General features: G+C 37.2%; 10 protein-coding genes across 11 annotated transcripts; 5 read left to right on the forward strand and 5 right to left on the reverse strand.

Annotated features, from left to right (window-relative positions):
- On the reverse strand, positions 316 to 2136 carry LOC104748149. Its single transcript, XM_010469832.1, has 3 exons — positions 1096 to 2136; positions 601 to 1015; positions 316 to 518 (listed from the first exon to the last, which is right to left on the reverse strand). Exons 1-3 carry the CDS (start codon positions 2134 to 2136, stop codon positions 316 to 318), a joined length of 1659 nt encoding a protein of 552 aa, XP_010468134.1.
- On the reverse strand, positions 2832 to 4250 carry LOC104745431 (polygalacturonase inhibitor 1-like). Its single transcript, XM_010466666.2, has 2 exons — positions 3471 to 4250; positions 2832 to 3335 (listed from the first exon to the last, which is right to left on the reverse strand). The coding sequence occupies exons 1-2, from the start codon at positions 4075 to 4077 to the stop codon at positions 2962 to 2964; spliced, it is 981 nt and encodes a 326-aa protein (XP_010464968.1). The 5' UTR covers positions 4078 to 4250; the 3' UTR covers positions 2832 to 2961.
- On the reverse strand, positions 4458 to 6689 carry LOC104745430 (protein ABHD18-like). The gene is made up of 5 exons (XM_010466665.2): positions 6041 to 6689; positions 5864 to 5948; positions 5568 to 5737; positions 4931 to 5205; positions 4458 to 4846 (listed from the first exon to the last, which is right to left on the reverse strand). Exons 1-5 carry the CDS (start codon positions 6417 to 6419, stop codon positions 4673 to 4675), a joined length of 1083 nt encoding a protein of 360 aa, XP_010464967.1. The 5' UTR covers positions 6420 to 6689; the 3' UTR covers positions 4458 to 4672.
- Positions 7020 to 8820, reverse strand: LOC104745429 (ras-related protein RABA4d). Its single transcript, XM_010466663.2, has 2 exons — positions 8239 to 8820; positions 7020 to 7592 (listed from the first exon to the last, which is right to left on the reverse strand). The coding sequence occupies exons 1-2, from the start codon at positions 8463 to 8465 to the stop codon at positions 7151 to 7153; spliced, it is 669 nt and encodes a 222-aa protein (XP_010464965.1). The 5' UTR covers positions 8466 to 8820; the 3' UTR covers positions 7020 to 7150.
- On the forward strand, positions 8935 to 10948 carry LOC104745428 (chaperone protein dnaJ 6). The gene is made up of 8 exons (XM_010466662.2): positions 8935 to 9061; positions 9347 to 9445; positions 9545 to 9646; positions 9864 to 9923; positions 10026 to 10132; positions 10222 to 10304; positions 10408 to 10498; positions 10592 to 10948. The coding sequence occupies exons 1-8, from the start codon at positions 9020 to 9022 to the stop codon at positions 10797 to 10799; spliced, it is 792 nt and encodes a 263-aa protein (XP_010464964.1). The 5' UTR covers positions 8935 to 9019; the 3' UTR covers positions 10800 to 10948.
- On the forward strand, positions 11425 to 13108 carry LOC104745435 (protein cornichon homolog 1). Its single transcript, XM_010466668.2, has 4 exons — positions 11425 to 11714; positions 12327 to 12508; positions 12622 to 12744; positions 12859 to 13108. Exons 1-4 carry the CDS (start codon positions 11640 to 11642, stop codon positions 12917 to 12919), a joined length of 441 nt encoding a protein of 146 aa, XP_010464970.1. The 5' UTR covers positions 11425 to 11639; the 3' UTR covers positions 12920 to 13108.
- LOC104745438 (FRIGIDA-like protein 5) lies at positions 14077 to 15213 on the forward strand. The gene has a single exon (XM_019237372.1). It carries the CDS (start codon positions 14345 to 14347, stop codon positions 15119 to 15121), a length of 777 nt encoding a protein of 258 aa, XP_019092917.1. The 5' UTR covers positions 14077 to 14344; the 3' UTR covers positions 15122 to 15213.
- On the reverse strand, positions 15215 to 18916 carry LOC104745436 (serine/threonine-protein kinase Nek7-like). Its single transcript, XM_010466669.2, has 14 exons — positions 18836 to 18916; positions 18427 to 18565; positions 18061 to 18127; positions 17792 to 17857; positions 17650 to 17696; positions 17493 to 17538; positions 17313 to 17393; positions 17172 to 17214; positions 17024 to 17073; positions 16823 to 16904; positions 16701 to 16750; positions 16533 to 16606; positions 16394 to 16445; positions 15215 to 16311 (listed from the first exon to the last, which is right to left on the reverse strand). Exons 2-14 carry the CDS (start codon positions 18558 to 18560, stop codon positions 15385 to 15387), a joined length of 1719 nt encoding a protein of 572 aa, XP_010464971.1. The 5' UTR covers positions 18561 to 18565; positions 18836 to 18916; the 3' UTR covers positions 15215 to 15384.
- On the forward strand, positions 19434 to 19931 carry LOC104748150 (uncharacterized protein At4g02000-like). The gene is made up of 2 exons (XM_010469833.1): positions 19434 to 19840; positions 19898 to 19931. The coding sequence occupies exons 1-2, from the start codon at positions 19434 to 19436 to the stop codon at positions 19929 to 19931; spliced, it is 441 nt and encodes a 146-aa protein (XP_010468135.1).
- LOC104745439 lies at positions 21439 to 23197 on the forward strand. Of its 2 annotated transcripts, none has more exons than XM_010466674.2 (4): positions 21439 to 22130; positions 22216 to 22411; positions 22521 to 22612; positions 22888 to 22980. In XM_010466674.2, exons 1-3 carry the CDS (start codon positions 21898 to 21900, stop codon positions 22566 to 22568), a joined length of 477 nt encoding a protein of 158 aa, XP_010464976.1. In that variant the 5' UTR covers positions 21439 to 21897; the 3' UTR covers positions 22569 to 22612; positions 22888 to 22980. The 2 variants fall into 2 exon arrangements, with proteins under 2 accessions (XP_010464976.1, XP_010464972.1); XM_010466670.2 differs by having other exon boundaries at positions 21440 to 22130; positions 22526 to 22612; positions 22888 to 23197.

The raw sequence follows: 23380 nt of genomic DNA on the forward strand, positions 1-23380 counted from the left end.
CAATGTTAAGCTAATATGATGACAATGTTAAGCTAATTGTTTTTTATGAGACAAAATCAAATATCAATAGACATCTCTTCTATTGTTCAAAAGAGACCATACAAATTTGTTCACAAGAGTAGAATTCATTGTTCAAAAGAGACCATACAATTGTTCAAAAGAGTAGAACATCAAGGCCAAATACAAGGCTTAATAATAAGATTCAAAAGACCACACTAAGGCAGAACAACATATGTTCTGAAACAGGTCCTAATACCAAAAAAAAAAACACTTTGCCTTGTTCTAATCCTCCACATTACATCATCCACCAATTACTTATCTTGAGTAAGACAACCTTGAGAAGATTCCACATATCTGAAACTTCATGCAGGTACAAGTCCTTTCATTCAAATTGACTCTGTGTTTGTCATATCCCAGGTAAACTTCATAAGCTCCATTTGTGCTGGGATGTACAAAGCACAGAGAAGCTGCCTTATGCTCGTCAGCCAAGAAGCGTTTCACATATGGAGTGCATATCCCTGACAAATACATGAATACACATTACACTTTATAATTCAATACAAAGTAAATGAAAGATAAAAGAAGTGTAATGTTACTCACCTTCGTGCGAATGAGAAAGTGCAGACCGCTTAGCAATCCGAACCATTGCAAGCCTTCGAACAGCCTCCAACATGGCCACAAATGGCTTCTCTCTTGCCTTGTTGATTGTGCTATTGAAGGACTCCAAAGAGTTGTTTTCCATATCCTCACAGTAGCTGCCAAGCTTGTGGAACGCCCTACACCAAGTCTTTGGTTTAGTCTTCATAACATCATCAAAAACTTTACTATCGTATGCATGGATCCTCTCCAATGCCTCTTCATAGTCTTTACTATTGTAGCACCAAGCTAGATCCCAAAGGAGTTTCTTCAGCCGCTTCTTATCCGGATGCCTCTTCTTTAGATTACCATAAATGTGCCTAACACATTTTCGATGCTCAATCTTTGGTAACTCTAACTCAACAGCTTTAATCAAATCCTGAAACAAAGAAAACATGATCAGACACCATAATGTAACCTTTTGTCAAAAATATAAAACATATCAAATCACATTCTAACCTTTTGTCGATCAGACACCATAATGTAACCATCCCCATCACCTAACTCCAAGTCGATCTTCAGCCTATTAACAAACCATGACCAATTATCCGTGTTCTCAACTTGAACAACACACCAAGCCATTGGGTAGATAGCATTGTCAGCATCCCTTCCTAAAGCAACCAGCAACTGCCCCTTGATCTTTTCTTTCAAGAAACAACCATCAACTCCTATTAGTGGTCTGCAAGATTGTTTCCATGTTCTCCTAAGAGCATCAAAGCATACATAGAACCGCTTAAACACATCCTGTCCAGCCTCGTTCTTCACCGTCTCTACCTCTACAACAGAACCTTTATTTGCTTCCAATATCTCCGCTCCATAGTCTCTGAGTCGCTCAAATTGAGTGTCATATTCAAGCTCTATCCATGCCAATGCCTTTCTCCTAGCAGCTTGACATTGACCTCTAGTAACTGATATCTTCCACTTCTCCATTATAGTCTGCTCCATCTTCAAAGGCATGTAATATTCCGGTTCTTCTCTTATCTTATCTAGAAACAACCTAGCTATCACTGGCACCTTAAACATTTCACACTCTCCATTAGGTACACAAATATGCTTGTTCGTGTACAATGTAATCCTCCACATCGACTCATTGTGCAAACATGCCGCATAAACTTTCCACATACATTTCCCCTTAGCACCAACACACTTAAAACCGATTCTATCTCTATCGTACCTGTATTGCTTCAAGTTACAACCGGATACAAGTGCGTAGTCAAGAACACACTCCTTAAAAGCGATTCCATTGTAGAAGCTTTGCCCTTTGTACATTGAACCATCACCACGAACTATGGGAGTCCCCCTACTCGCACCACCACTACGAACACGTTCCTCATCCTCATCTTCGCTTTCTGGGTACACGTTATGACGAATCGATTCCTCGGCTTCCGTAAAATCTGTCGCCAACTTATTGATATGAAACTCATCGCGATCCTCAGCTTCTGTGTCGAAATCTACTCCAGGAGGCGGATTAGGAACAGAATTTACCGGGACCATCGCCATCGCAACCGCCGAGAGAAAGGGGCAAAATCGATTTGGGGATTTTGTGTTTTTTAGATTTTTTTTAGGTTTAGATAGTTTAATCGGGTTGTAAATGGGTTGTAAACCGGTTTAATATGGTTTAATTTGATTTAATTTGGTTTTTACGGTTCAGCAGTTGGTTAAACAAAACAGTAAACCATTAGAACCAACACGATGGGGAAATTATGCGAGGTTTCATAGTTCGGTGGGGAAATAGGCGTAGAAGTATGAATTCGGGGGAAATAAACGGAGATTATAAGTTCGAAAGGAAACTGGTACGAGATCAAAGATCGATGGGAATCTGGCAAGATACGATAGTTCCGAGGGGGAAATAGTACGTCGGTCCAAACAAGTTATGATATATAAGCAAATATATATCAATGGAACACAGCTGTGTAAATGTTACTGTTTTTGTACAGTGTGGGTTCTACACTTCTCCTTACGTACAATATTCTTTTCCTAGCATAGATTTAATTCATATGCTACACATGGTACACATGTATATATGGTTATTAGTTTGAATTTTTAAAAATGTTCGTAGATGTGGGAACTAGTTTGATTCGCTATATTTCAATAATTTTGACCGTACGTTTGTCACTTCACCAGTCAATTCTAACCCTTATCTCTTCGTAATGTTCAAATATGAATAACTTGCTTACTATGAGGCATAAATGTGATAAAACCGCATAAATGTTATAGAGATTAAACTTAAACTTCTGAATATCTCAACAACAACATTCTTACATCATTAGACTTGTCACAGATTAAACATAATTATTTTTCGTTGAGCCAACATTAAAACCAAATCTAACAAGCCTTAAGTGGTGTCCCACAAAGACAGAGGTTGTGAGCGAAGGCAGATGGTTCAAAGGTCTGAAGGAGACCGCCACTTGGGATTTTCCCGCATAGATGGTTGTAGCTCACGTTGAAATTTTCTAGACGTAGCTTACTCAACTCCCGAGGAAATTTCCCGAAGATTCGGTTGTGGCTCAGGTCCAACGAGACTATGCTTCTAGCGAACTTAACCTTGGAGAGGTCGAACTGAAACAGGTTCCTTGACAGATCCACTCGTACTGTTGTTTTGTTCCGTCCGAAGAACATCGAACCATCTCCGATGAAACCGTTTCCCGACAGATCCACTGCATTGAAGTCGTATTTGGACAACGATTCTGGTACCTTTCCTGTAATGGTGTATATTATTAATTTATAAATTAGTTAGAAAACATTTTAAAGTACGATGCTACTAGTTCTAAGTTCCGACATAAATAAGCATTTGACCAAAAAGTATAATAACGAAATAGAAAATAATGGTTTACCTGAGAGCTTATTGTTAAACAAGTAGAGATTAGGGACGTTGCCAACAAAAGAACCGAAAGAGTTTGGTATAGAACCGGTTAGCTTGTTATCGTTGACTTGAATGGCCTGTAGCTTTGGCATCTGAGAAAGCGAACCGGGAATTGGACCGGTAAACTGGTTAAAGGAAAGGTCCAAGAACGTGACGGTCTTGAGCTCGCTGATGTAATCAGGAATCGGACCGGAGAGATTGGTTTGTTTTAACCGGAGTAAGTCAAGATTCTTGAGCTTGGTGATAGTGCGCGGGATGGTTCCGGTGAGGTGGGTCAGGTAGCTGAAATCGAGTGTACGGAGGTCAGAGAGGTCACCGATCTGGGCCGGGATCTGGCCGGAGATTTCGCCGGAGGATATGGTGAGAGCGGTGACGTGGCGGTCAGTGCATTCCACGCCGGTCCAGCTGGTACAACAGTCGGTTCGGGGGTTCCAGGAGGAGAGTAGGGGAGGGTTGTTAAGGGATTTCTTGATTTGAAGGAGGGCATTTTTGTCATTTGGGGTGCAGCTGTAAGAAGATGGAAGAGAGATAAAAAGGATTGACAAGAAGATTGAGAGATGAAGAAGGAGGAGCTTCATTGTGAAGGATTGATGTGGTTATGTTGAGCAATGAATGAGCAAGTTCTGATATATAACAGAGATTTCAATGGAAACACAGCTGTGAGCTGTGTAAATGTTTACTAATTTTGCAGAGTCAGAGTTCTACACGACTACACTACTCCCGACGTACAATATTCCTTTTCATGAAATAAAGCTTCACAAGCGTGGTAAATATATCTACTGTTTTGATTCTCTATTTAATAATGTGACCGTACGATAGCCCACTGCACCAATCGCAGCAAGTAAAATAGTTAGGTATACAAATGTTTTAGCATGTGTTTTTTAAATTGTGTATATAAGTTAACCAGAGTACAATGATTGGAAAACACAATTATACTAGTTTAAAGTTTAAACACATGCTAAAAGAGAGCCAAGTGGTTAATAATGGGAATCGTAAACGAGTGAAAACCCCTAAAATTGTTGCTATGTGTCGGGACACAAACAATACAAAGACAAATGAATATTCAAGAGGGGAGAGCCCACCACTTTCTTAAACACGAGGAGATTTAGACATTTACATAATGACCCCTCCCTTTTTGTGTTACAAAGGAGTTGTGTGATGTATGTTGTTAAGTCACCATGACTCCTTCCACTCTAATCTATCAAGACCGTCCACGATTGCTCTGCGAAACTCACCATTGTGCAGCAGAAAGGAGGACACGTGTCCACCTGTAACCCATCTCACTTCTGAACCAGGCCACGCCTTTTGAAGCTCCAACACAGAGTGTTTCGGTATGTATCCATCATCCTATACAAATCATTATAATCAGCAACCATCAATGTATCCAAAACTGTTGAACTACGCGAGTTATATAATGGTTTTCCTACTTACAGTTGCAGCAACAAAGATAACAGCATCAGGGTTTTTGGGGATAGGGAAGCGAGTGACATCTGTGAGCGAGAGAACACTTCGCATCCGCTCTCTCACTTCATCAAGAGTCATTGTGATCTTCTCTGCTGCAAGTTCCTCCCTCAGTGCCTCCCAAGCGGTTCCATACTTTAATATTCCCTCGCAGAATGCAACAACAGCAGAGTGTGGGGATAGGAATGGAAGTGTTGCAACTGGTGTTGGATGAAGCGATCCAACCATCGAAGCATGTACTCCTCCTAATATGTTCATCAAACGTTATCAGTTGTAGGTGAAAGAAAAAGCAACTCAAACAATGAATGGAGCTGCAGCCACATAGATCCCTTAATGGATGCAGTTTGTGAATATGACTCCCACAACAATAAATCAGTCTAATCCCAACACTTCAACCTAAATTTAAAGGTGCACATGCGTTTGAGAAGCTTAATAAGGAGTTGGAAACTATGCTGATGCTTCTTAGCAAAGGATAACTAGCAGCACCTTAGTTTTCTTTAACTTCGTAGCGAAATCAAAAAAAAAACACAACTATTGCAAGAAACTTATCTCAGAACCAATGCATTAGCTCAAAAACAGTTCATAAAAGAAGATAGGTGTAACTTACCCATACTAAGGCCACAAACACCCATCTTTCCAAAGCCTTCCTCATTGTCTAGCCAGTGAATAAGACTGCGGGACTCTTCAATAGTTGCCCTCCCTAGTAAAAGTAGATCACTAACACACAGAAGCCTCGCTCCACGTTGTAGAAACGGACGCCTTCGGCCATAGAAAGGGCTGCAGTGGGCATTATCTATGTTTAATCAAAAACACATGCAAAAAAAAAGCTTCAAAAGCGGTCAAAGCAAAAAGATTTGCTCTTAAGCTTTTCACCAGAAGGAATAAAAAGTCTCTTTTCATTACCTTTCCAGCACCATTGTTGCAATGTTTTGTTTCACCAAAGGTCCACCCAGACGCAATCTTCGATCATATGTATGATCACCTGTGCCTACATCAATGCAAACACATTACAAACAATGCAAGTAAGCAAAACTTAGAAGGGTTGTGCACAAATTAAGATCACAAAATCTGCAATGCTACCTGCAAGATGAACCACACAGGCCATCTTTTGGGGAGGAACGTTTTTAGGGACAAGCCAAGCAACCCTAGCGGTACGAGACTCAGGAGGCAAAGCAGCGGTAAGCTCACGGCAACACGGAGTCTGGAAAACACCTTCTCTCAAAGTAGCGGTCTTGGTCTCCCAAACAGTTCTCCAAACGGGACGAATCAAAGGCGGTGGCCAATTCTGACCTTGAACCTCAAGAGGAAAGAGCTGTTTCACAATCCGCTCGAGCAATTCAAGATTATGACTACCCCATCCACGAGAGAAGAAAGGTGGGGTAATCTTCGTTCGGTGCATAAACGCTCCGTAGACATGATCAATTACATAATGGAGCATTCCCAATCTGATCGTCACCATTGTTCAAATTTAATCCTAAATTTGGAGAAAATACCTAAGCCGGTGAATGGAATACGAATTTTTCGTCAGAAATCGGATTAGGGTGGTTCAGATCTGGTGAGAAAGACGAAAGGAAGTATTCAATAACGAATCGGAGAGTTTGACTTGGAAGTCAAGGTTAAAAAATCTGAAAAGCAAAGGTGAATGCTTTGTTCGGAGATCGATGGAGAAATCTAAAAAGAAGAAGCGTGAAGATTGAAGAAAAAATAGGGCGAGAGAAACGGTGGGCTGATTGGGTCAGAAGAAGAAAGAAAGAGAGATACACATATTCATGAGATGCCACGCTGGCATTTATGTGGGCCCCATTGTTTGGGTTTTTGGTTTTTTTTTTTAATTCGGACAGAACAGAAGCGTTATCCAGTGACACTTTTGAAGATATAATAATAATAAAATATAAGCCCACTGGTATGAGTTGGAGTCTTGGTTGTCCTGTGTTTTTTTATAATAACACATTCAACAACAAAATTTGTGAGTTGTTTGTTGTATATATTTTTTTTCTGTGTGCAAAAATGTTGCTATGTAAGACAATGAGGGGGAATTTGGTTTCACCGCACACGTTTCTCTAGTAAACCTTTGGCTTATTGTTTCGTTTCAAAGAACAAATGGCCTAACACGAATCATAAAACGGAACCAAAAAAAACAACAAGAACCAAAAAAAATACAGTAGTTTCTCTTTTCGTCTAGTAAAAGAATTACGATTTGCCGCAACATCCACCTCTTTTCCCACTCTCCTGCTCACTAGGGATGATGATTCTAGTTCCTTTCAAGAGACTTGAATTACCATCGGCGTCATCATCATCAGCCGTTAGTGATTTCTTGCTTATTATACGGTATATCTCTGTCAAGATTGTCAAAAACGCTGTTTCGACATTTGTAGCTTCAAGAGCTGAGGTTTCCATGAAGAACAAGTTTTCTCTTTGTGCAAACTCTTGTGCGTCTTCTGTTGGCACTGCTCTTAAGCTTCCGAGATCGCATTTGTTTCCGATTAGCATTATCACTATGTTCTTGTCCGCATGTCCTCTTAATTCTTCCAGCCATTTCGCCATGTGATCGAATGATTGACGTTTGGTCATGTCATAGACCAACATTGCTCCAACTGCTCCACGGTAGTATGCGCTTGTCACCGCCCGATATCTGCAATTAGAACAAGAGTCAAAGTTTTGATTCACGTACATACATGTCTAAGAGAGAGCCTTAAAACAGAGTGATCAGTCTCTAGTATACACGTGATGGTGATTATCGACCAATACATAGTATATATATGTTACCAATTTTTGGCCATGCAGAAGAAATTGATTCACACAAGTGGATGCTCATGTTCCTAGGCTCCTAGCTAGAGTAACAAAAGCAAATGCGGAACTATCTGGTTTTTAGTAAAGTTCATACAGAACAACCTTTGGTTCGGATATATTTTAATAACCCACATGCTTCTCCAAATACTGTCGCCACTTTATTTGTGCAACATACTGGTTATTTTCAATATTAAAAACATAGTACTAATAATTATCATTTGCATTAGAACCTCGGAAGACAAACAGAATTCAAGATATTCAATTCCAACCTGTGATTCACATATGTCTAGTTTGTTGCCTAACATGTGAATAATGCATATCTGACAAAACTAATGATTGAATGGGATGAGTTGTGAATGTTTCCGACAATAACCAAACTGGGTTGTATCAATGTCTTACCATTTTATATACATGCCAATGCCACTCTTGATGATGGTTTCAAAAACAAAAACAAGAAAAGTAAAAAAGGAAGTGCAAGCAAAAAAAACCTTTCTTGGCCAGCGGTATCCCAAATCTGAGCTTTGACGGTTTTGTTATCAATGACGAGCGTTTTAGTCTGGAATTCAACACCGATGGTGGCTTTAGAATCGACGCTAAACTCATTCCTAGCAAACCTAGCAAGCAGCTGAGTTTTGCCAACCGCCGAATCACCGATCAACACAACTTTGAATACGTAATCGATCTTTTGGTTATAATCTCCATACAAATTAGACATATCTTTCCCCTCTTATCTAAAATACTTATATATATTAACAAAAAAAACAACAACAACAAAACGGTGGCAATCAGAAAAATTTCAAGAATTCACGAAACACGAAAAGGGCTCCTCTCAAACACAGATCAAAACGCGACGGGTCTCGGATTCGACCATGAACGGTACAAGACACTCAGATCACAATGAATGGTGAGAAAAAAAATTATTCAGAGAAAGCAAAAGAGAGGATTAACGGCCGATGCGGGGACCATGGATCACAAACTTCACCCTTCATCTTGGCCGTTTATATTATTTACTCGCAGCTACGGTACGGTAAAATCATAACCGGCGCAATCAAAACCAACTAATTCAAAACCAAAAAAATCAAATTCGGTTTAACTATCTAATTAATACCCCTAAAGCTCAGTCACCAAATTAGGTTTTAGAATGTTGAGGCGGCAACACAAAAAGGTATTGGCGCCATAAACCTTCTAAAGAAGCTTTTTTTTTTTTTTTTTTAATAACTTGACCGCTTCTCTAGCGAGTGTGTGCTTTCTCGCCCAAGGACGTTGGAAATGGAGAATGATGGAAGATCCAGTGAGAACAATCTTTACGAGGTTATCTCTTTTGTTTCGATTTCTGTCTGCGATTAGGATTTATTAGGGTTTTCATTTCTGGATTTGGGGCTTTTTCCAAATTAAGCTTCGGATTATGTTCTTATGATAGTCTCGTTGGTTGTTAGGATTGTAAAAACCCGAACTTTACTTGTTTATGATCCATAGTTTTTAATTTTGTACAATAGCTGTTGTTGCAATTGTTGTCTGAGAATCCCCTTGGTTTGTTGGTGATTAATTCTATGATTAGAGAGATCAATGAAACGAACTAATCCTTGTTCGTTGTAGGTTCTTGGTGTGGAAGCAACAGCATCTCCACAGGAGATAAGGAAAGCATACCATAAGTTAGCATTGAGGCTTCATCCTGATAAAAACAAGGACGATGAGGTTTATCTCTCATTCTTAAGTGATTTTTTTTTGGTTTCTTTACCTTTCTTAATTCACTCTTACATGGAAACATGAATTCTTATTTCTTGATTCATACAGGAGGCTAAAGAGAAATTTCAGCAGCTGCAAAAGGTGATATCCATTCTTGGTGATGAAGAGAAAAGAGCAGTCTATGATCAAACTGGCTCAGTTGATGATGCTGTAAGTCTGGTTCTTGTTATCTTCATGATTTTAGTTTCAGAATTTTTAAAACATGCTTGGTAATTTGTAGATTGGTTACATACTTTTACTTAGCACATGTATCAGTCTCTAGTACTATCTCCAGCTTCTGTTCTAATGAATTTGGTTAAAGAAAGCTTTTATCTTTAAGTAAGAATACTGATAGGTTTTCTTACAAACTGGTTTTGGATCTTATTAGGATCTTTCGGGAGACGTGGTTGACAACTTGAGGGACTTTTTCAAGGCTATGTACAAGAAGGTAATGAACACCATATATACTTAGTTCCTTTTTGGACTTTGCACACAAGTGTTTGTTCTGTTTCTTTCACATACTAATTCTTGTGACAATTGTGTTATATAGGTCACCGAGGAAGATATTGAAGAGTTTGAGGCCAACTACAGGGGTTCTGAATCCGAGAAGAATGATTTGATTGAGCTGTATAAGAAGTTCAAGGGTAAAATGAGCAGGTATATACTATCATCCCCTTGTTTTCATTAATGTTAAGTTTGTGAATTGAAAGTTTATATAAACGTTATTGGTACTATATCTCTTGCAGACTATTCTGCTCTATGCTTTGCTCAAACACCAAGCTTGATTCACACCGTTTCAAAGATATGATTGATGAGGCCATTGCAGCGGGTAGGCTTCTGTGTCTCTCTCTCTTGCCATAATTCTGTGTATAGAACGCATTCAAGTTCTGGTTTGTTTGCACATTATGAAACCATTGTTTCCTTTTATCCAGGAGAAGTGAAACCAACAAAAGCTTACAAGAAATGGGCAAAGGAAATTTCAGAAATGGAACCTCCAACGAATCCCCAAAAGATGAGACGGAAGTAAGCTTCTCTTATGTATACCTTTAATCCAATAATTTCCCTCTGAAGTTAACTTTGTTGTAACCTGTTTTTTAAAATTTCCATACTTTCCAGACCAGCAAAGGGTGCAGATAAAGATTTATACGCTATGATATCCCAGAGAAGAGATGAGAGGAAAGAGAAGTTCGATACAATGTTCTCGTCACTTGTATCTAGGTATGGTAGCAGTAGTGCAGACTCTGAGCCTAACGAAGAAGAGTTCGAAGCTGCACAGAGAAAAGTTGAAAGCCGTAGATCATCGAAGAAGTCAAGGAAAAAGTAAAGACTATGTTGTAGTTTGTGTGATCTGTAGCCTCTCTCGGTTTTGTGTTTGTGATGGAAACCAAGATTAGCGGAAATTGGATCTTAAGGTTAAAAATACTTGTGTAAACAGTGTTTGTGGAATCTGTATCGTAAATTCTACTCTGTCTCCTCTTTTGCATTGCATTCATCATAGGTAGAGATGAGTATATTCAATTTCACAGATTTTTAGACTAAAAAGCTGATTGTGATACTGCCTTCCTAGTTCCTTCTTTCACACTAAGACAGCTGATATTTCAGACTAAATAGAAGCTAATGTTACCCAAAATATCATGTCTTCGTTCTTACAAAAATTTAATTATATGATAAGTAACATTGCATAGTAATATAAACATAAGTTGCAAGCCGAATGAAAACGTGAAAATTGAAAATATCTTAGTATAATTTTTTTTAAAAATGTTGATAATGATGAAATGTAATATTATAATATCAATATATATTTGTACTTGATAGATTAAAAAAAAATATATTGGTTAAATATATATATATTTAAAAAATCTATCAAATCAACCAAAATATCCTAAAAAGAAGGAAAATAACAAAAGAAAAAGAAGGGAAATATTAGCTAAAAAGAAAGTTTTAGAACCTAAAAACAAAAGGAAAGAAGAATCTAAATTTCCAAATAGAAGAAACCCAAAAGTCACAAGTAAAGTACAAACTTAGGTAGGATTCAGAAGAAAAGAGTTCAGATTTCCAAAAGGGTTTAAGTATTTATTAGTCTCTGTCTCTCTCTCTGATAATAAAATTTAGTCTGGTCTCTCTGTGAGATTCTTTGGAAGGAAACCAAATACAGTATAGGAGGATGGCTTGGGATTTGCTTTTATGGATAATCTCCTTCTTCGTCAGCTTGGCTCTCGTCGCTTCCGTCTTCTATCAGGTAAATCTATTACTTTTGTTTTGTCCCCTCCTTTACTTTCCAATTAATTAGTTTGAGATTCTTAAATTCGAGATCTGTCCTCTGCGATTTCCTTAGTGTCGGAATTCTCTAGTTCTTTAAAAAAAAAAAAAACCCGAGCAACTTAGCTTTTTGCTGGGCATAGTTAAACCCGATCAGAATAAAACAAAATTAGGAATGGCACAATTTTGATTTCGTACCCGCAATTTATAACTTTTTGGGTACAGAGAGGAGGTTTCATTGTTCGTTCTTTTGCTACTAACTCAAAAAAGTTGTTCTTATTTCTGATTTGGATTTTGTCTGCAAAGTCTGACTAGAGTAGAATGTGAGATGATAACTTCGTCAATGGTAACAGATTTAGTGTAAAGCTCTTCTTTTTTTGCGAGTTATTATAGTCATTAGTTTTGATTGCGGTGTGATAGTTGAGTACATGAGATTCAATGAGATTATTAGATACTAGTACTACTACTACCACCAATAGTGTTTACTTAAAACTAACTAGTTGCCTCTGATAATGTAACTGATCCCCTTTTACTAGTCTCAGTTTCCATTTCTGTAACTGATATTAGTGTGGTTCTTTTTTTTTTTTTGTAGGTTATCTGTTTAACGGATTTAGAAGCTGATTACCTCAACCCTTTTGAAACAAGTACCCGCATCAACCGCTTAGTAATTCCTGAGTTTATCCTCCAAGGGTCACTCTGCCTTCTCTTCCTTTTCACATGGCATTGGGTCTTTTTTCTCGTCGCTCTCCCTGTAACAGTCTATCACGCTATGTTGTAAGTATCTCTCTCTCTCTCTCTTTCTATCCATCCATATTTGCTATTGACTCTTTCTTGATTTTTTTACATGCCTGGAAACTAATTAACCACCTGGTTCCCTTTGTTTTTAGATACAATGAGCGGCGTTATCTCATCGATGTCACTGAAGTATTCCGTACTATTAGCTTTGAAAAGAAGCTCCGGTTTACCAAGCTCGGCTTCTACATCTTTCTCTTCATCATGGTTGTCTTTAGGTAAAAAAACACTACTACAACTTTAGCTCTCCAATATCTATTTAACTCTCCCCTCAGTTTGGTTCTTCTACTATGAAGTTCCTACACTGAGTTCATAATTTTTGTTCTTTGCAGGCTTACTCTCTCGGCGGTCTATAGCTTCACGGAGGACGATGATCTACTTCATTTGTTTTGATTTATGCGCTCTTCTTTAACCACTCCCCATTTATTTGCTGAGTGTGTTTGAGAATATTGTGACACAGGTTTTTATATCCCTGCTTAGAATTAGCCAATTAGGGATTCATGATGTAGCTTTATATAATGTACTATTACAGGAAAATTCCTCACAAATCTTTTGACATGGATGGTTTCACCAATTTTTTTTTTTTTGCACAATATAATGTTTAGTCTCATAATTGAATTCATGAAATCATGTATCAAGAATGAGGATTGAAGAATGGTTGGGAATAAGGCTACATCGATCAGGAGACTACTAGACTCTAAATTAATTAAAGACTGAAAATTAGCTACTAGATACGTTAAGGTCAAACTATTTAATCCAAGCCAAAAGATTATGTCAAGATACAAGGGAGGCTACACTTTCCATACTTGGCCGTGGGTCAGTGGGTGCATCTTTCTTTCTTTTAACTCACAACGATTAGGCCATGTAAACCAGCAAATAGGCGCTGTTCACTTACCAAATAAAAACCAGAATGCATCGTATACATACCTCACTTAATTAATGCTAGATAGACCATTAGTAAACATGAAACAGAAAGTTACTATATGGTATCATGTAATTTCTGTTATTCAACTATATTACATGATCTCGTCTGTGTTTCTTATTTTGTCAAATAATGAGCTTTCGGCAGCTCTGTAATCTAAGCTGAATTCTATTTCAAAAAAAAAAAAAACCTATTTTACATGATGTTTGTTCTAATTAAAGATTAGAGATTAATACATCAGAGGCAATGCCATATATATATAGATGAAACTCTTGAATTTTATTATATATTTATGCTATGCATATATCATTTTTATATGTTCATAACATAACAATAATTTTGAAATGTGTATAATAAAGTTATTACTATAGTTACATAAATTTTTTTAAGGGAATGCATTCATTAATAATATACCGCGCGAGTAAGTTGACTTTACTATAAAAGACCTTGTAATGCCAAGGTAAATATATTACCATAAAAAATGTTGAATTAGCCTTAAAAAGGGTATGTTGAATTACTAATTATGAAGTTGACCAAAAAAAAAATTAAAAGGGTATAAATAGGTGCTGAGAATGAATTCGTAAGTTTGTATCCATCCTCACTCATCGCTCAGTAGCCAAAAAAGAGGGTCAAGCAGAGAGAGAGTTCGCACTTCTAAGGTTTCTTTCTGCATTTCTCTTCTCTATGACTCTATCTTCGATTTCTTGGTCTATTGTTTGTTCGAATCAACCTCTTATTTCGAGTTCATGAATCGCTTGCCACTTTTACGTACGTCAATGTGAACGATTGTCATGTTGTCTCTTAGGTTTTATTTATTTATTTATTTGGTTCCTTGTGGCTCATTCTCTGTTTATTTCTTGAAGTAGAAAGCTTGGCGTCGAAGAAAGTGTGTGCAAATGGAAGCGAAGAATAAGTTAAGAGTCGCCAAGTTGAAGAAACAGCGTCTTCGTAAATCATTGCTCAAGGCCAAGTCTCAAGCCTCTGATCTGTTGTCCTTCACGCTATCATGGAGAGATCTTGAATCTCATTTTGATTCAATTGAATCGGATCTTGTGAAGAGGTCACAAGAGATTGACTCAAGGGAGGAAAATCTGGAGAAGTGGTCACATGTGTTGAAGTCAAAGGCAAAACTTCTGGTGAAAAGTGCTCGGGAGATTGCATCAGCTGATGGATTCAGAAGACTTGTTGACGAAAACCAGAAGAAACTGGATAGGCTAAAGAGAGAGATCGAAACTGAGGAAAAGAAACGTTTACAGCTTCAGAAACTGAACCATGATCGTAAGATTGAACTAAAGTGGACAAGAGAGCAAGTGAATGCGTTGCAGAAGCATGGGATGAAACGCGCCGTTGTACATTTCAAAGAGAAGAGCTACGAGGAGATGTCGGAGGAGCTAAAGGATAAGTACGAGGAGATCTTGAAGAAAAGCAAGTCCGCGGAGAAGAAGCTGAGAGATTGTACCAAAGATCTTGAACAGAAAGAAGGAGAGCTTCGATGGGTGAGTATGCGATTGACAAAGCGTTTTGTGGAACTGGAGCGGGAAACGAGAAAGGTTAACTTGGAAAAGAGCAATATGATTATGTTGCGTAAACTTAATGAGGAAGCAGAAAGGAAGCTGCAACACTTGAACAAAGTACTAGAGGAGAAACAGAAAGAGGTTGATTCGTTTGAGTAGATACTCCGGTGAACGCAGGAACGTGAAGGGAAGAGGAAACAGCGATACCAGTGGAGATGAAAGTAGCTTAAAGAGAGCAAATATGTAATAGTATGAGAAAACTAGCTCACATTCAACTCTTGAACTTAGTTCGAATAAAATGTTACATAGGACAACAAATAAATTGATTGTTCACAAACTAGATTGAAAACTGATGAAAAAGAAGGCATTTTTACATATTTGACAAATAACAAAAAGGCAACATTTCTCAAACTCAATCTCAATCAGGTTGCTTGGTTGAGTTTGTCAGAAGACAAGAGTGTCTTTGCGAACCAAATTGCAGTGTCCCTAGCCGAGACACCATCATCTCCAAATGGTGTAAGCAAACCAGCAAGTTCTTCATATTTCTCTTGCTTTACAAGCCTTGCACATTTCTCTAACAAACACTCTAATGCATCTGCCCTTTCTTTACTCTGCGGCGGACCCAGTTTTGTGAGCTTACTTAGTACTGATGACATTTCACTCGCTGTTAGTTTCACCATCTTTGATCCATCGTCCTTCAGGCTTCCAGACAAACAGTCTTTTTCTATAGGAACTTCAGTAGATGTATGAGCAATACTAGTAGAAATGGACACAGTTTGCTGTTCCTTTGGTTCAGGTACTGCCTCCTGAGTTTCAGGTTCTTCAATGGCTCTTGGAGGGGAACATATTACTTCTTGAGCACTCACAACCCCAACATCCACATCACGTAACTGAGATTCCTCAGAGAAAATATTTTCAGTTTCTTTTGGCAGAGCATTTTCTTCGGTTTGCTTTTCTGTAGAGTAAACTGCAATCTCAGGAACAACTAATCCCTCATCCGACTTATGGCTAGTAGACTCAGAAATATTCAATGTGTCACAGCTTGGATCGATTCTTTTTGTAACAAGTTTATCTTCTGCACCATTTGTGGATGATGCTGGTTGTGATGAGCTGCTAGATCCAGTCTCTGCATTCGTCCAGAACGGATATAGATTTTCCAGACTGCGGGAAACCTCACTCTTCTCTCTCGAATCTCTTTCCTTCCCAAACTTCCCAGGCAATGAGTTTCTTCTTGCTTTATCTTTAGGGCTTACTGACTTTATCGGGAAAACAGGAAGATAAATAGGCGACAGGTTTTGGCATTGAAGAAGGTACGGTTGCAGAGATGGGTTCCTTAACAATTCACAGGCCTGCAGGATAGTTAGTACATAAATATTATCCAAGCAGTCAATATTGCACACAGTCAAGAATGATATATGTGCATAAACTTACTGTTGGCCGATACTCTGGTTTCTTCCTAAGCATAAGCTTTATCATTTGTTTCCTGTAATATGAAATAGTTGTGACTCTTTTCATGCTGTTTGTATTGGATTGAAGTGAATCATGTTTCTTAAATGAAGAAGAAACTTACAAGGTAGAGGAGTAGACAATCGGAAGAGGAGATATAAGGGATCTGTTTATTTTGTTGGTAAGTGCAGCCAGATCCTGTATATTTTCCACACAAACTTAGTTTCAGAAAAGTCATGAAAACATTGAATCAAAAACAATTTAGAGATAAGAAAGCTTAAGGTAGGCCCACCGGAGCTTTAAACGCAGGCTGGTGTGCTGTAATTTCATACATACAACAACCTGAACAAAGCAGCATAAATGTGATTCCTTTTAATGACTTAAAGAAGTTCACATATTGAAAGCTTAACTTACCCAGCGACCATATGTCAGATTTGTATCCATAGGGTTGATCTTCTAATACCTCAGGGCACATGCTGTTAGGAATACCCGAAACCTATGAAAAGGTACTATGGATGAGATATTCTAAATAGAAGTAATTGAATGATAACTAAATGTACAAATGGGTGTAGAGAGATACTATAAATAGAAAACAAAAAGTTGCAGATAACACACCATAGAAACTGGCTTTTCTGGATTTATAAGTTTCGCAAGACCATAATTACCTGCGCCATGAGTAGAGAGATTAAAGCTAACTAGAGCATTAAAAGACAAATATATAGATCTGAATGAAGAGTAAATTCAGGCTTCTCATTTATCATACCAAGCTGTATGTGATCATCTTTCGGTAGGAAGATATTTGAGCACTGCAAAGATAATCAATAATCAAAGAGCCATTCTTCACGAAATAATACAGAAAGGAATCACACACCAACAAAAGTAATGAAGTATGATCGACATATACCGTTAGATCCATGTGAACTACACGGTTTGAGTGCAAATAGTTAACAGCCAGTAATAATTGTGCCAACCATTTAAAGATTCTCTGCAGAATCACATGCAAATTCGTTATGAGTCAGTAAAGACAGTACCCGCACATCGTTTGTGTAGAGAACAAAAGAATAAACTGAAGTAGAGAGATTACTTCCTCTGGGAATAACTTTCCTCTCGCATTCTTAATAGCATAAGCCCTGATTTGGAAACAAAATAGTTGTCTGATTCAGTAATCCACAACATGGAGGCTGAGCGCCACAGAGAAAGATTATAAATGGTAAATATAGATTCCAAGGAATTTAACTCACATGTTCCCTCCCTCACAGTAAGCAGTAAAAATGCAGGCGTTATTGTCCTGTGAAAATTTTAAAAGAATCTGTTAAAAACTGATGAAAGTCATTATAACTTTGTTCATAAACAGAACATTTATTGATGTCCAACTTCTTATACCTTGTCAATCCAAGAATCTTCAAACTGCACGATATAAGGATTCTTTAAACTTGAGAGCAATTTCATCTGCAACCCAAATAAGAGAAGTTGATGAATATAAAACATTGACCTGAGATTTAATGGAATAACATACACTAACTGGAAAGTTAAATGCCAAATCCATAAATCAATTGGGTGGTTGAACAAACTCAGAATCCTGAATGCAAATAAAGTGCCAATATTTGTCTTATGAATTTAAAGATCATTGATATATATATAGTTAGTTTTACCTCTTGGAAAGCGGTTTGCTTTAACTTGTCAGTGTGTTTAGCAAGGCAGATCTTCTTCATTGCATACCTAATCGATACCAAGAACCATAAAGAAAGACATGAAAACCAACATATATAGCACAAACAGCTTTTGGATCAAAACAGAATACAAACAAACAAAAGGGAAGAAAAAAAAACTTTTGCTTTAATGGATTTTTCAGGTAGAAAGTAATCTACACAACCAAAACTCATTATTACAAGACCAAAAAACCCAAAACCTTTGCAAAGGGTTTTGTTTCGTCCGTACTAGATACTTACATAGAGTAAATCGTCGTCTCCTTAAACCCTAATTAATAACCAACTTGAAATTGCGGTTAAGAATCTTACATTTTGTCTTCAATTTCATGAAGAACCACGAAATCGGAAGCAGACTTGCCTCTCCTAACCTGCTCCACCACATGATAGTTGTCGAGAGTGAACTTATGTTCCTCTTCGCAATCTCCATTTGCCTCCATTTGCATGAAATCTTCAACAACCAAAAAAATTAAAAAACCTCCCAAAGAAACCACAAAGCTAAAAAGAAAACACAAAAAAATTTCAGCTTGAAGAGAGCAGCTAAAAGGGACAAAGACAACCCAGCAAAAAAAAAAAAATAAATAAAAATCTTGGGATTTCGAGAAAGAGAAGACGATCAAACGCAAGTCCTGAAGTCCCCTTGTAGTAGTAACAAAAAAACAATAAATGGTGAGAGAAGCCGAGGACGGAGGAGGAGGAGAGGGATGTTGAAATCGCCCACCTTAACAAGAAGAATCCAATGTCATGTCTTTCTCCGCACAGAATTTACTTTTTTTTTTCTTCTTTTTTTTCCCTACGGTATTATTATTTTTATTTAATGTTTTAGAAAAATACATTAAAATATTATTATTTGTTGGCAAAAGTATTTTCATATTTTTTATAGAGTGTCGGTCGGCTATGGGAATTAAAAAAAACGTTAGCAAAAGTTGAAAACGCTCACAAGATAAATGTTTAAAAAAAAAACAAAATACTCACATCCCTAATTTATACTATTTTTTTGTTTTTTTTGCCGTCAGGTTCCCAAGTTCTTTTTAAGGATAATGTTTTAATGTTTGAGCATGACTATAGTAACTTAGTAAGGGTTAGTAAATGAGAATGTAGTTTTTACTTTTGAATAACATATATTTTCTTTACATTTTTACGAAATTATGTTACTTTATGAATTCACATGATATTTTTGATGTATTATTTGGCGAGAAATAATGGTATATGATAAATAATATCTCTTTTAACTAAAAATTTGCCCTTACCCTCAGTCTGCAACTGTTCCAAGAAGAAATAGTCCTGCGCCTCAAGAAGCTCCAGTTGTTAATGGAGGGATGGATGATGAAATCAAAAGGTCTGATCTAAACTCTCAATCTCACGTCTCTGATGATTCCTTACCAGCTCCCTTTTCTCAACCTCCAAGGCTAGAATCCCCTCCGCTCAACCCTGAGGAAATAGCAGCGGCATCCCCTTACTTTCCTCATCCTGGTATCGAAAGATTTCAACAATTTGCTGTTCCAATACCTCAATCGGCCTTAGGCAAGCAGAAATCTTCAACAGGTTCTACTAGTGCCCTTAAGCCTGAAAAAGAAATCTATTCCAAGACTCCAAGATGTTTTGAGGTTGGTGAATCATCAAAGCGCAAAAGTTCACGTCCTGATCCGAAGGTTTCTTATGGGAATCAAAGACACAAGAGTATGGGTGCTGAATTAGGAGAGTTCCATAAACCTCCTAAGAAAAGGTAGTTTCACTCTGCAAATTCTGTCATGACTTTTTGGTTCCTGTAACATGATTACAGGTTATGGTGGAATACGTATTCTACAGCAGATTAGGATATCTCCTTTTGGTTCTGTTTTAGAATCATTCACCCATTAGTTTAACAGCTCTTGGCCAAGCCTTACTGAAGATCAATTGAAGACAACGATTATCAAGATCAGCTCTTAGCTTCTTCTGTAATAGTTCGTTTTACTTTTGAATCAAGTGGCTACTCCACTAACTTGCTCGTTGTAATGGCTTTTGTATGAAATAAAGATATATAAAACACTGGTGAAAAAAAAAAACTAAAAATTATGATATTTGTTTATCGGATAACTGAAATTGTGTAATCACGTCCAAAAAAGTTTTACTAATTTGAATATCGCATAATATATAACCAATGAAAATATCAAAATCATTTTTCTCAAATACTATCAAGTATAATAAAGATCATTTATTATATATAATTATCCTATATTTAATTTATTTCATAATTTTTTTAGTGTTTTTTCAAATTTTAAATGTAAATGTTATCTTAAAAAAAAAAAAAAAATCGTTGTGTTTATGTGATAAATTTAAACGAAAAGATAAAATAATATACTTTCGAAAACTTTTGAACGAAATATTCGAAACATTAACACAAGCAGATTTATCACTTGGGTGTGAATCGTGTGATAGCCATTTATGAGTTTATCGATCTCATTAAGTTTTTTTTNTTTTTTTTTTTTTTTTTTTTTTTGTGTGTGGCTCAATTGAAAGTTACATTACATCCAAATTAATCACCATAGCAGAGATTGTCAGTTATAGGAAGACAATTAGAAAGAAGAAGAAAAAACAAGTTTTGATTAATTGTGCTCAATTAAAGTCATCATACACATAAACTGATTTTGGTGAAAAATCAGTGATTGGTTTGTTATAGAGGTTGACCACTTATCCACCTCCTGAAAATGCATAACCGAGCTCTCCACTGGTTTATACTCACTACTCACTCGTGTGTCCGCCTCCCTATAAACCAAAAATCCTATAAAAAACAACAAAGAAATAAACATATACTACTTACTATTTATGTACTTAATTAATAGCATTTCATATACTGTATGTAAAATACCCGCTTTGATAGTGACAAATGTCATCTTATTCGCATATATCCTTGCGTTTGCGTATCTATCTACCAAAAAGAAGAAAAGAAAGTCAATCTCATAAAGAGAAGAGAACCATGGATTAATGCGTCAATGTCGTTGTTGTGTCATTTAGTTTTTATATCCGTGGTAGAAATAGAATGCACATTCTTAACAAACGAAAATGCGTATTAAATTAGACAAACAAAAGAAAAGTTGTATAATAGAATGGTTGAGAGATCTGATCTATGCTTGATTTGCAAGGAAAGGTACTAATTACATATCGTGATCACCACTGTTTCACCATAAATGTCAAATGTTAACAATTGAAGCTTAAAAGAAAGCAAAGATGATTTTTTCTTGAGAAGAAAGCAAAGGTCAAACTAATGCCAAATGTTTTTGTTTGGTACCGTTAAGTTGGCTTCATAAACTAAACTTCGATAGAGAGACAAAAGTCATATTCTCTCATAAGAAGAAAATGAGCCGCGTGGAGTTGCCAGAATCCACCACAACACAATTAATGGAGGGCATGCAAAATTAGTTACAAGAGTAAACTGCTAATGATAAAGTCTAGTTCTTTGTTGTTTACACATTGTACATTTTACCTGTAAGTCGGAAATCAGACAAAAGCACCTGAAAAAAAAGATGACAAAATCTATTGCAAGCAACATACAACATAGACAGGAACATTGTTCGTCTCGACCCAAATCTATTCGTCTAAAATATTAGAATGAGCAATAAATACAAAAGTGTGTACATCTTAAAAGGTTTTTTTTTTTTTATGTGCACCATCTGCCACGTGGCTTTGTCGTTTCGAAAAAAGAGTTTTTTTTTGGTTTGATGCAGGCAGTTGAATGAAAGAGAGGATGCAACAATACTCAAATTAGGGTTCATTGTACTAAAAAAAAGATATCTTGGAGACGCGATGGAAGTAGTAGAACTAGACTTCAAGTATTCCGATGTTGGAGTTTGGAAAGAGGCTCTATCATCGTACGAGTCCCGAATCGAGTCACTGAACAAACCAGAACTCGTCTCTCTCGACAAATTCTACCGCAACGGACTCCCTCGTCTTCTTCACGACCGAGACCCTAACCCTTACCTCACCACCTCCGAGCTTTCTCAACTCATGAAATGGAAGCTCTCTCGCGGCAAATGGCGGTACTTTTTTTTTCTTTCTCTCTTCTTTTACGAGATTGAGTTTTACCCTTTTGATGATGGTAATTCATCTTCCTTCCTTCCAAAGGCCGCGTCTGTTGGATTTCGTGTCGTCTCTGGACGATTCAGTGGTGAAATCTGCTTCTGAGAAAGCTTTTAAATCGCTCCCTGACATCTCCAAGGCTGTGAAAGAGCTCACGGTGCTTAAGGGCGTTGGTCCGGCCACCGCCTCCGCTGTTCTTGCTGCTTACGCCCCTGACATTGCACCATTTATGTCCGACGAGGTACATCTCTCTTTCAATCTCTGAGAAATCAAGAACCTTGGATTCTTTTTCACTTTTCCTCTGTTTTTTTTCTAAGTTTTAATTTTGGGTGAACTATCTAATGTGGAAGGAAAGGCAATGGAGGTGGCTCTTGGTAGCTCAAAGGATTACTCTTTGAAGCAATACTTGTTGTTTGTAACCAAGCTACATGATAAATCAAAGGTTAGTTAGTTCGTTAAGTCTCTCTAGAGTACAAGTGATCTTAATTATAATGTGTTCTAAAGCTCTGTCCAAACTAGGATGACACTTGAAACTTAATTTCCACAGAGTCTTGCTTACTCTTTCATTTCTTTCAATCTGATTTTGTGGTAGAAAACATTGTAGCTTTGATTGAAGTCGTTTTAACATTTTCGGGAATGTTAAGAGGTAGCAGATTTAAATTTGGACTAGTTGTGTTGCCTTAAAAATCAGATTATTGGATGGATATATTGTTGTAGGAATTAAAGGTGAAGGGAGAGTGGGATGGGCCTTCAGATATCGAACGAGCTCTATGGAGTTGTACTGTGCGTGCAAAGTCACAACCAGAGAAGAGCTCTTCGGGGAAGAAAAGAAAACGGTAGGACACCAAAAAAATGTAACTTTTGCAGAATTTGTGTAGATTTTTTTTATCTCTTCATTCATAATCAAGACAGAATCATGAATTTATCACTTCAGCTCTTCTGGAAGTCATATCCGTAATTGTTGAACTGTATCCAATGTTTATCAGAATTCTGAGTGTTTTGAGGAATCATGTAACTTTCCCCTTTATTTGGCCTCAAACGCAAAGTTAAATTCTTTACAAACCACCACCATATCAAATGTCGCAAAGAGTTTTCAGCTACAGGAGAAGATATGTGTTGTGGTCGATGCTAAAGTCACCAATCCATATACTTAAATTCTTTGGTTGCTGAGAGGCTGTTACAGAGGTTGGGAAGGATGTTGTGTCGTCTA

Source organism: Camelina sativa, chromosome 15, assembly GCF_000633955.1.
Source record: "Camelina sativa cultivar DH55 chromosome 15, Cs, whole genome shotgun sequence".
NCBI lineage: Eukaryota > Viridiplantae > Streptophyta > Magnoliopsida > Brassicales > Brassicaceae > Camelina > Camelina sativa.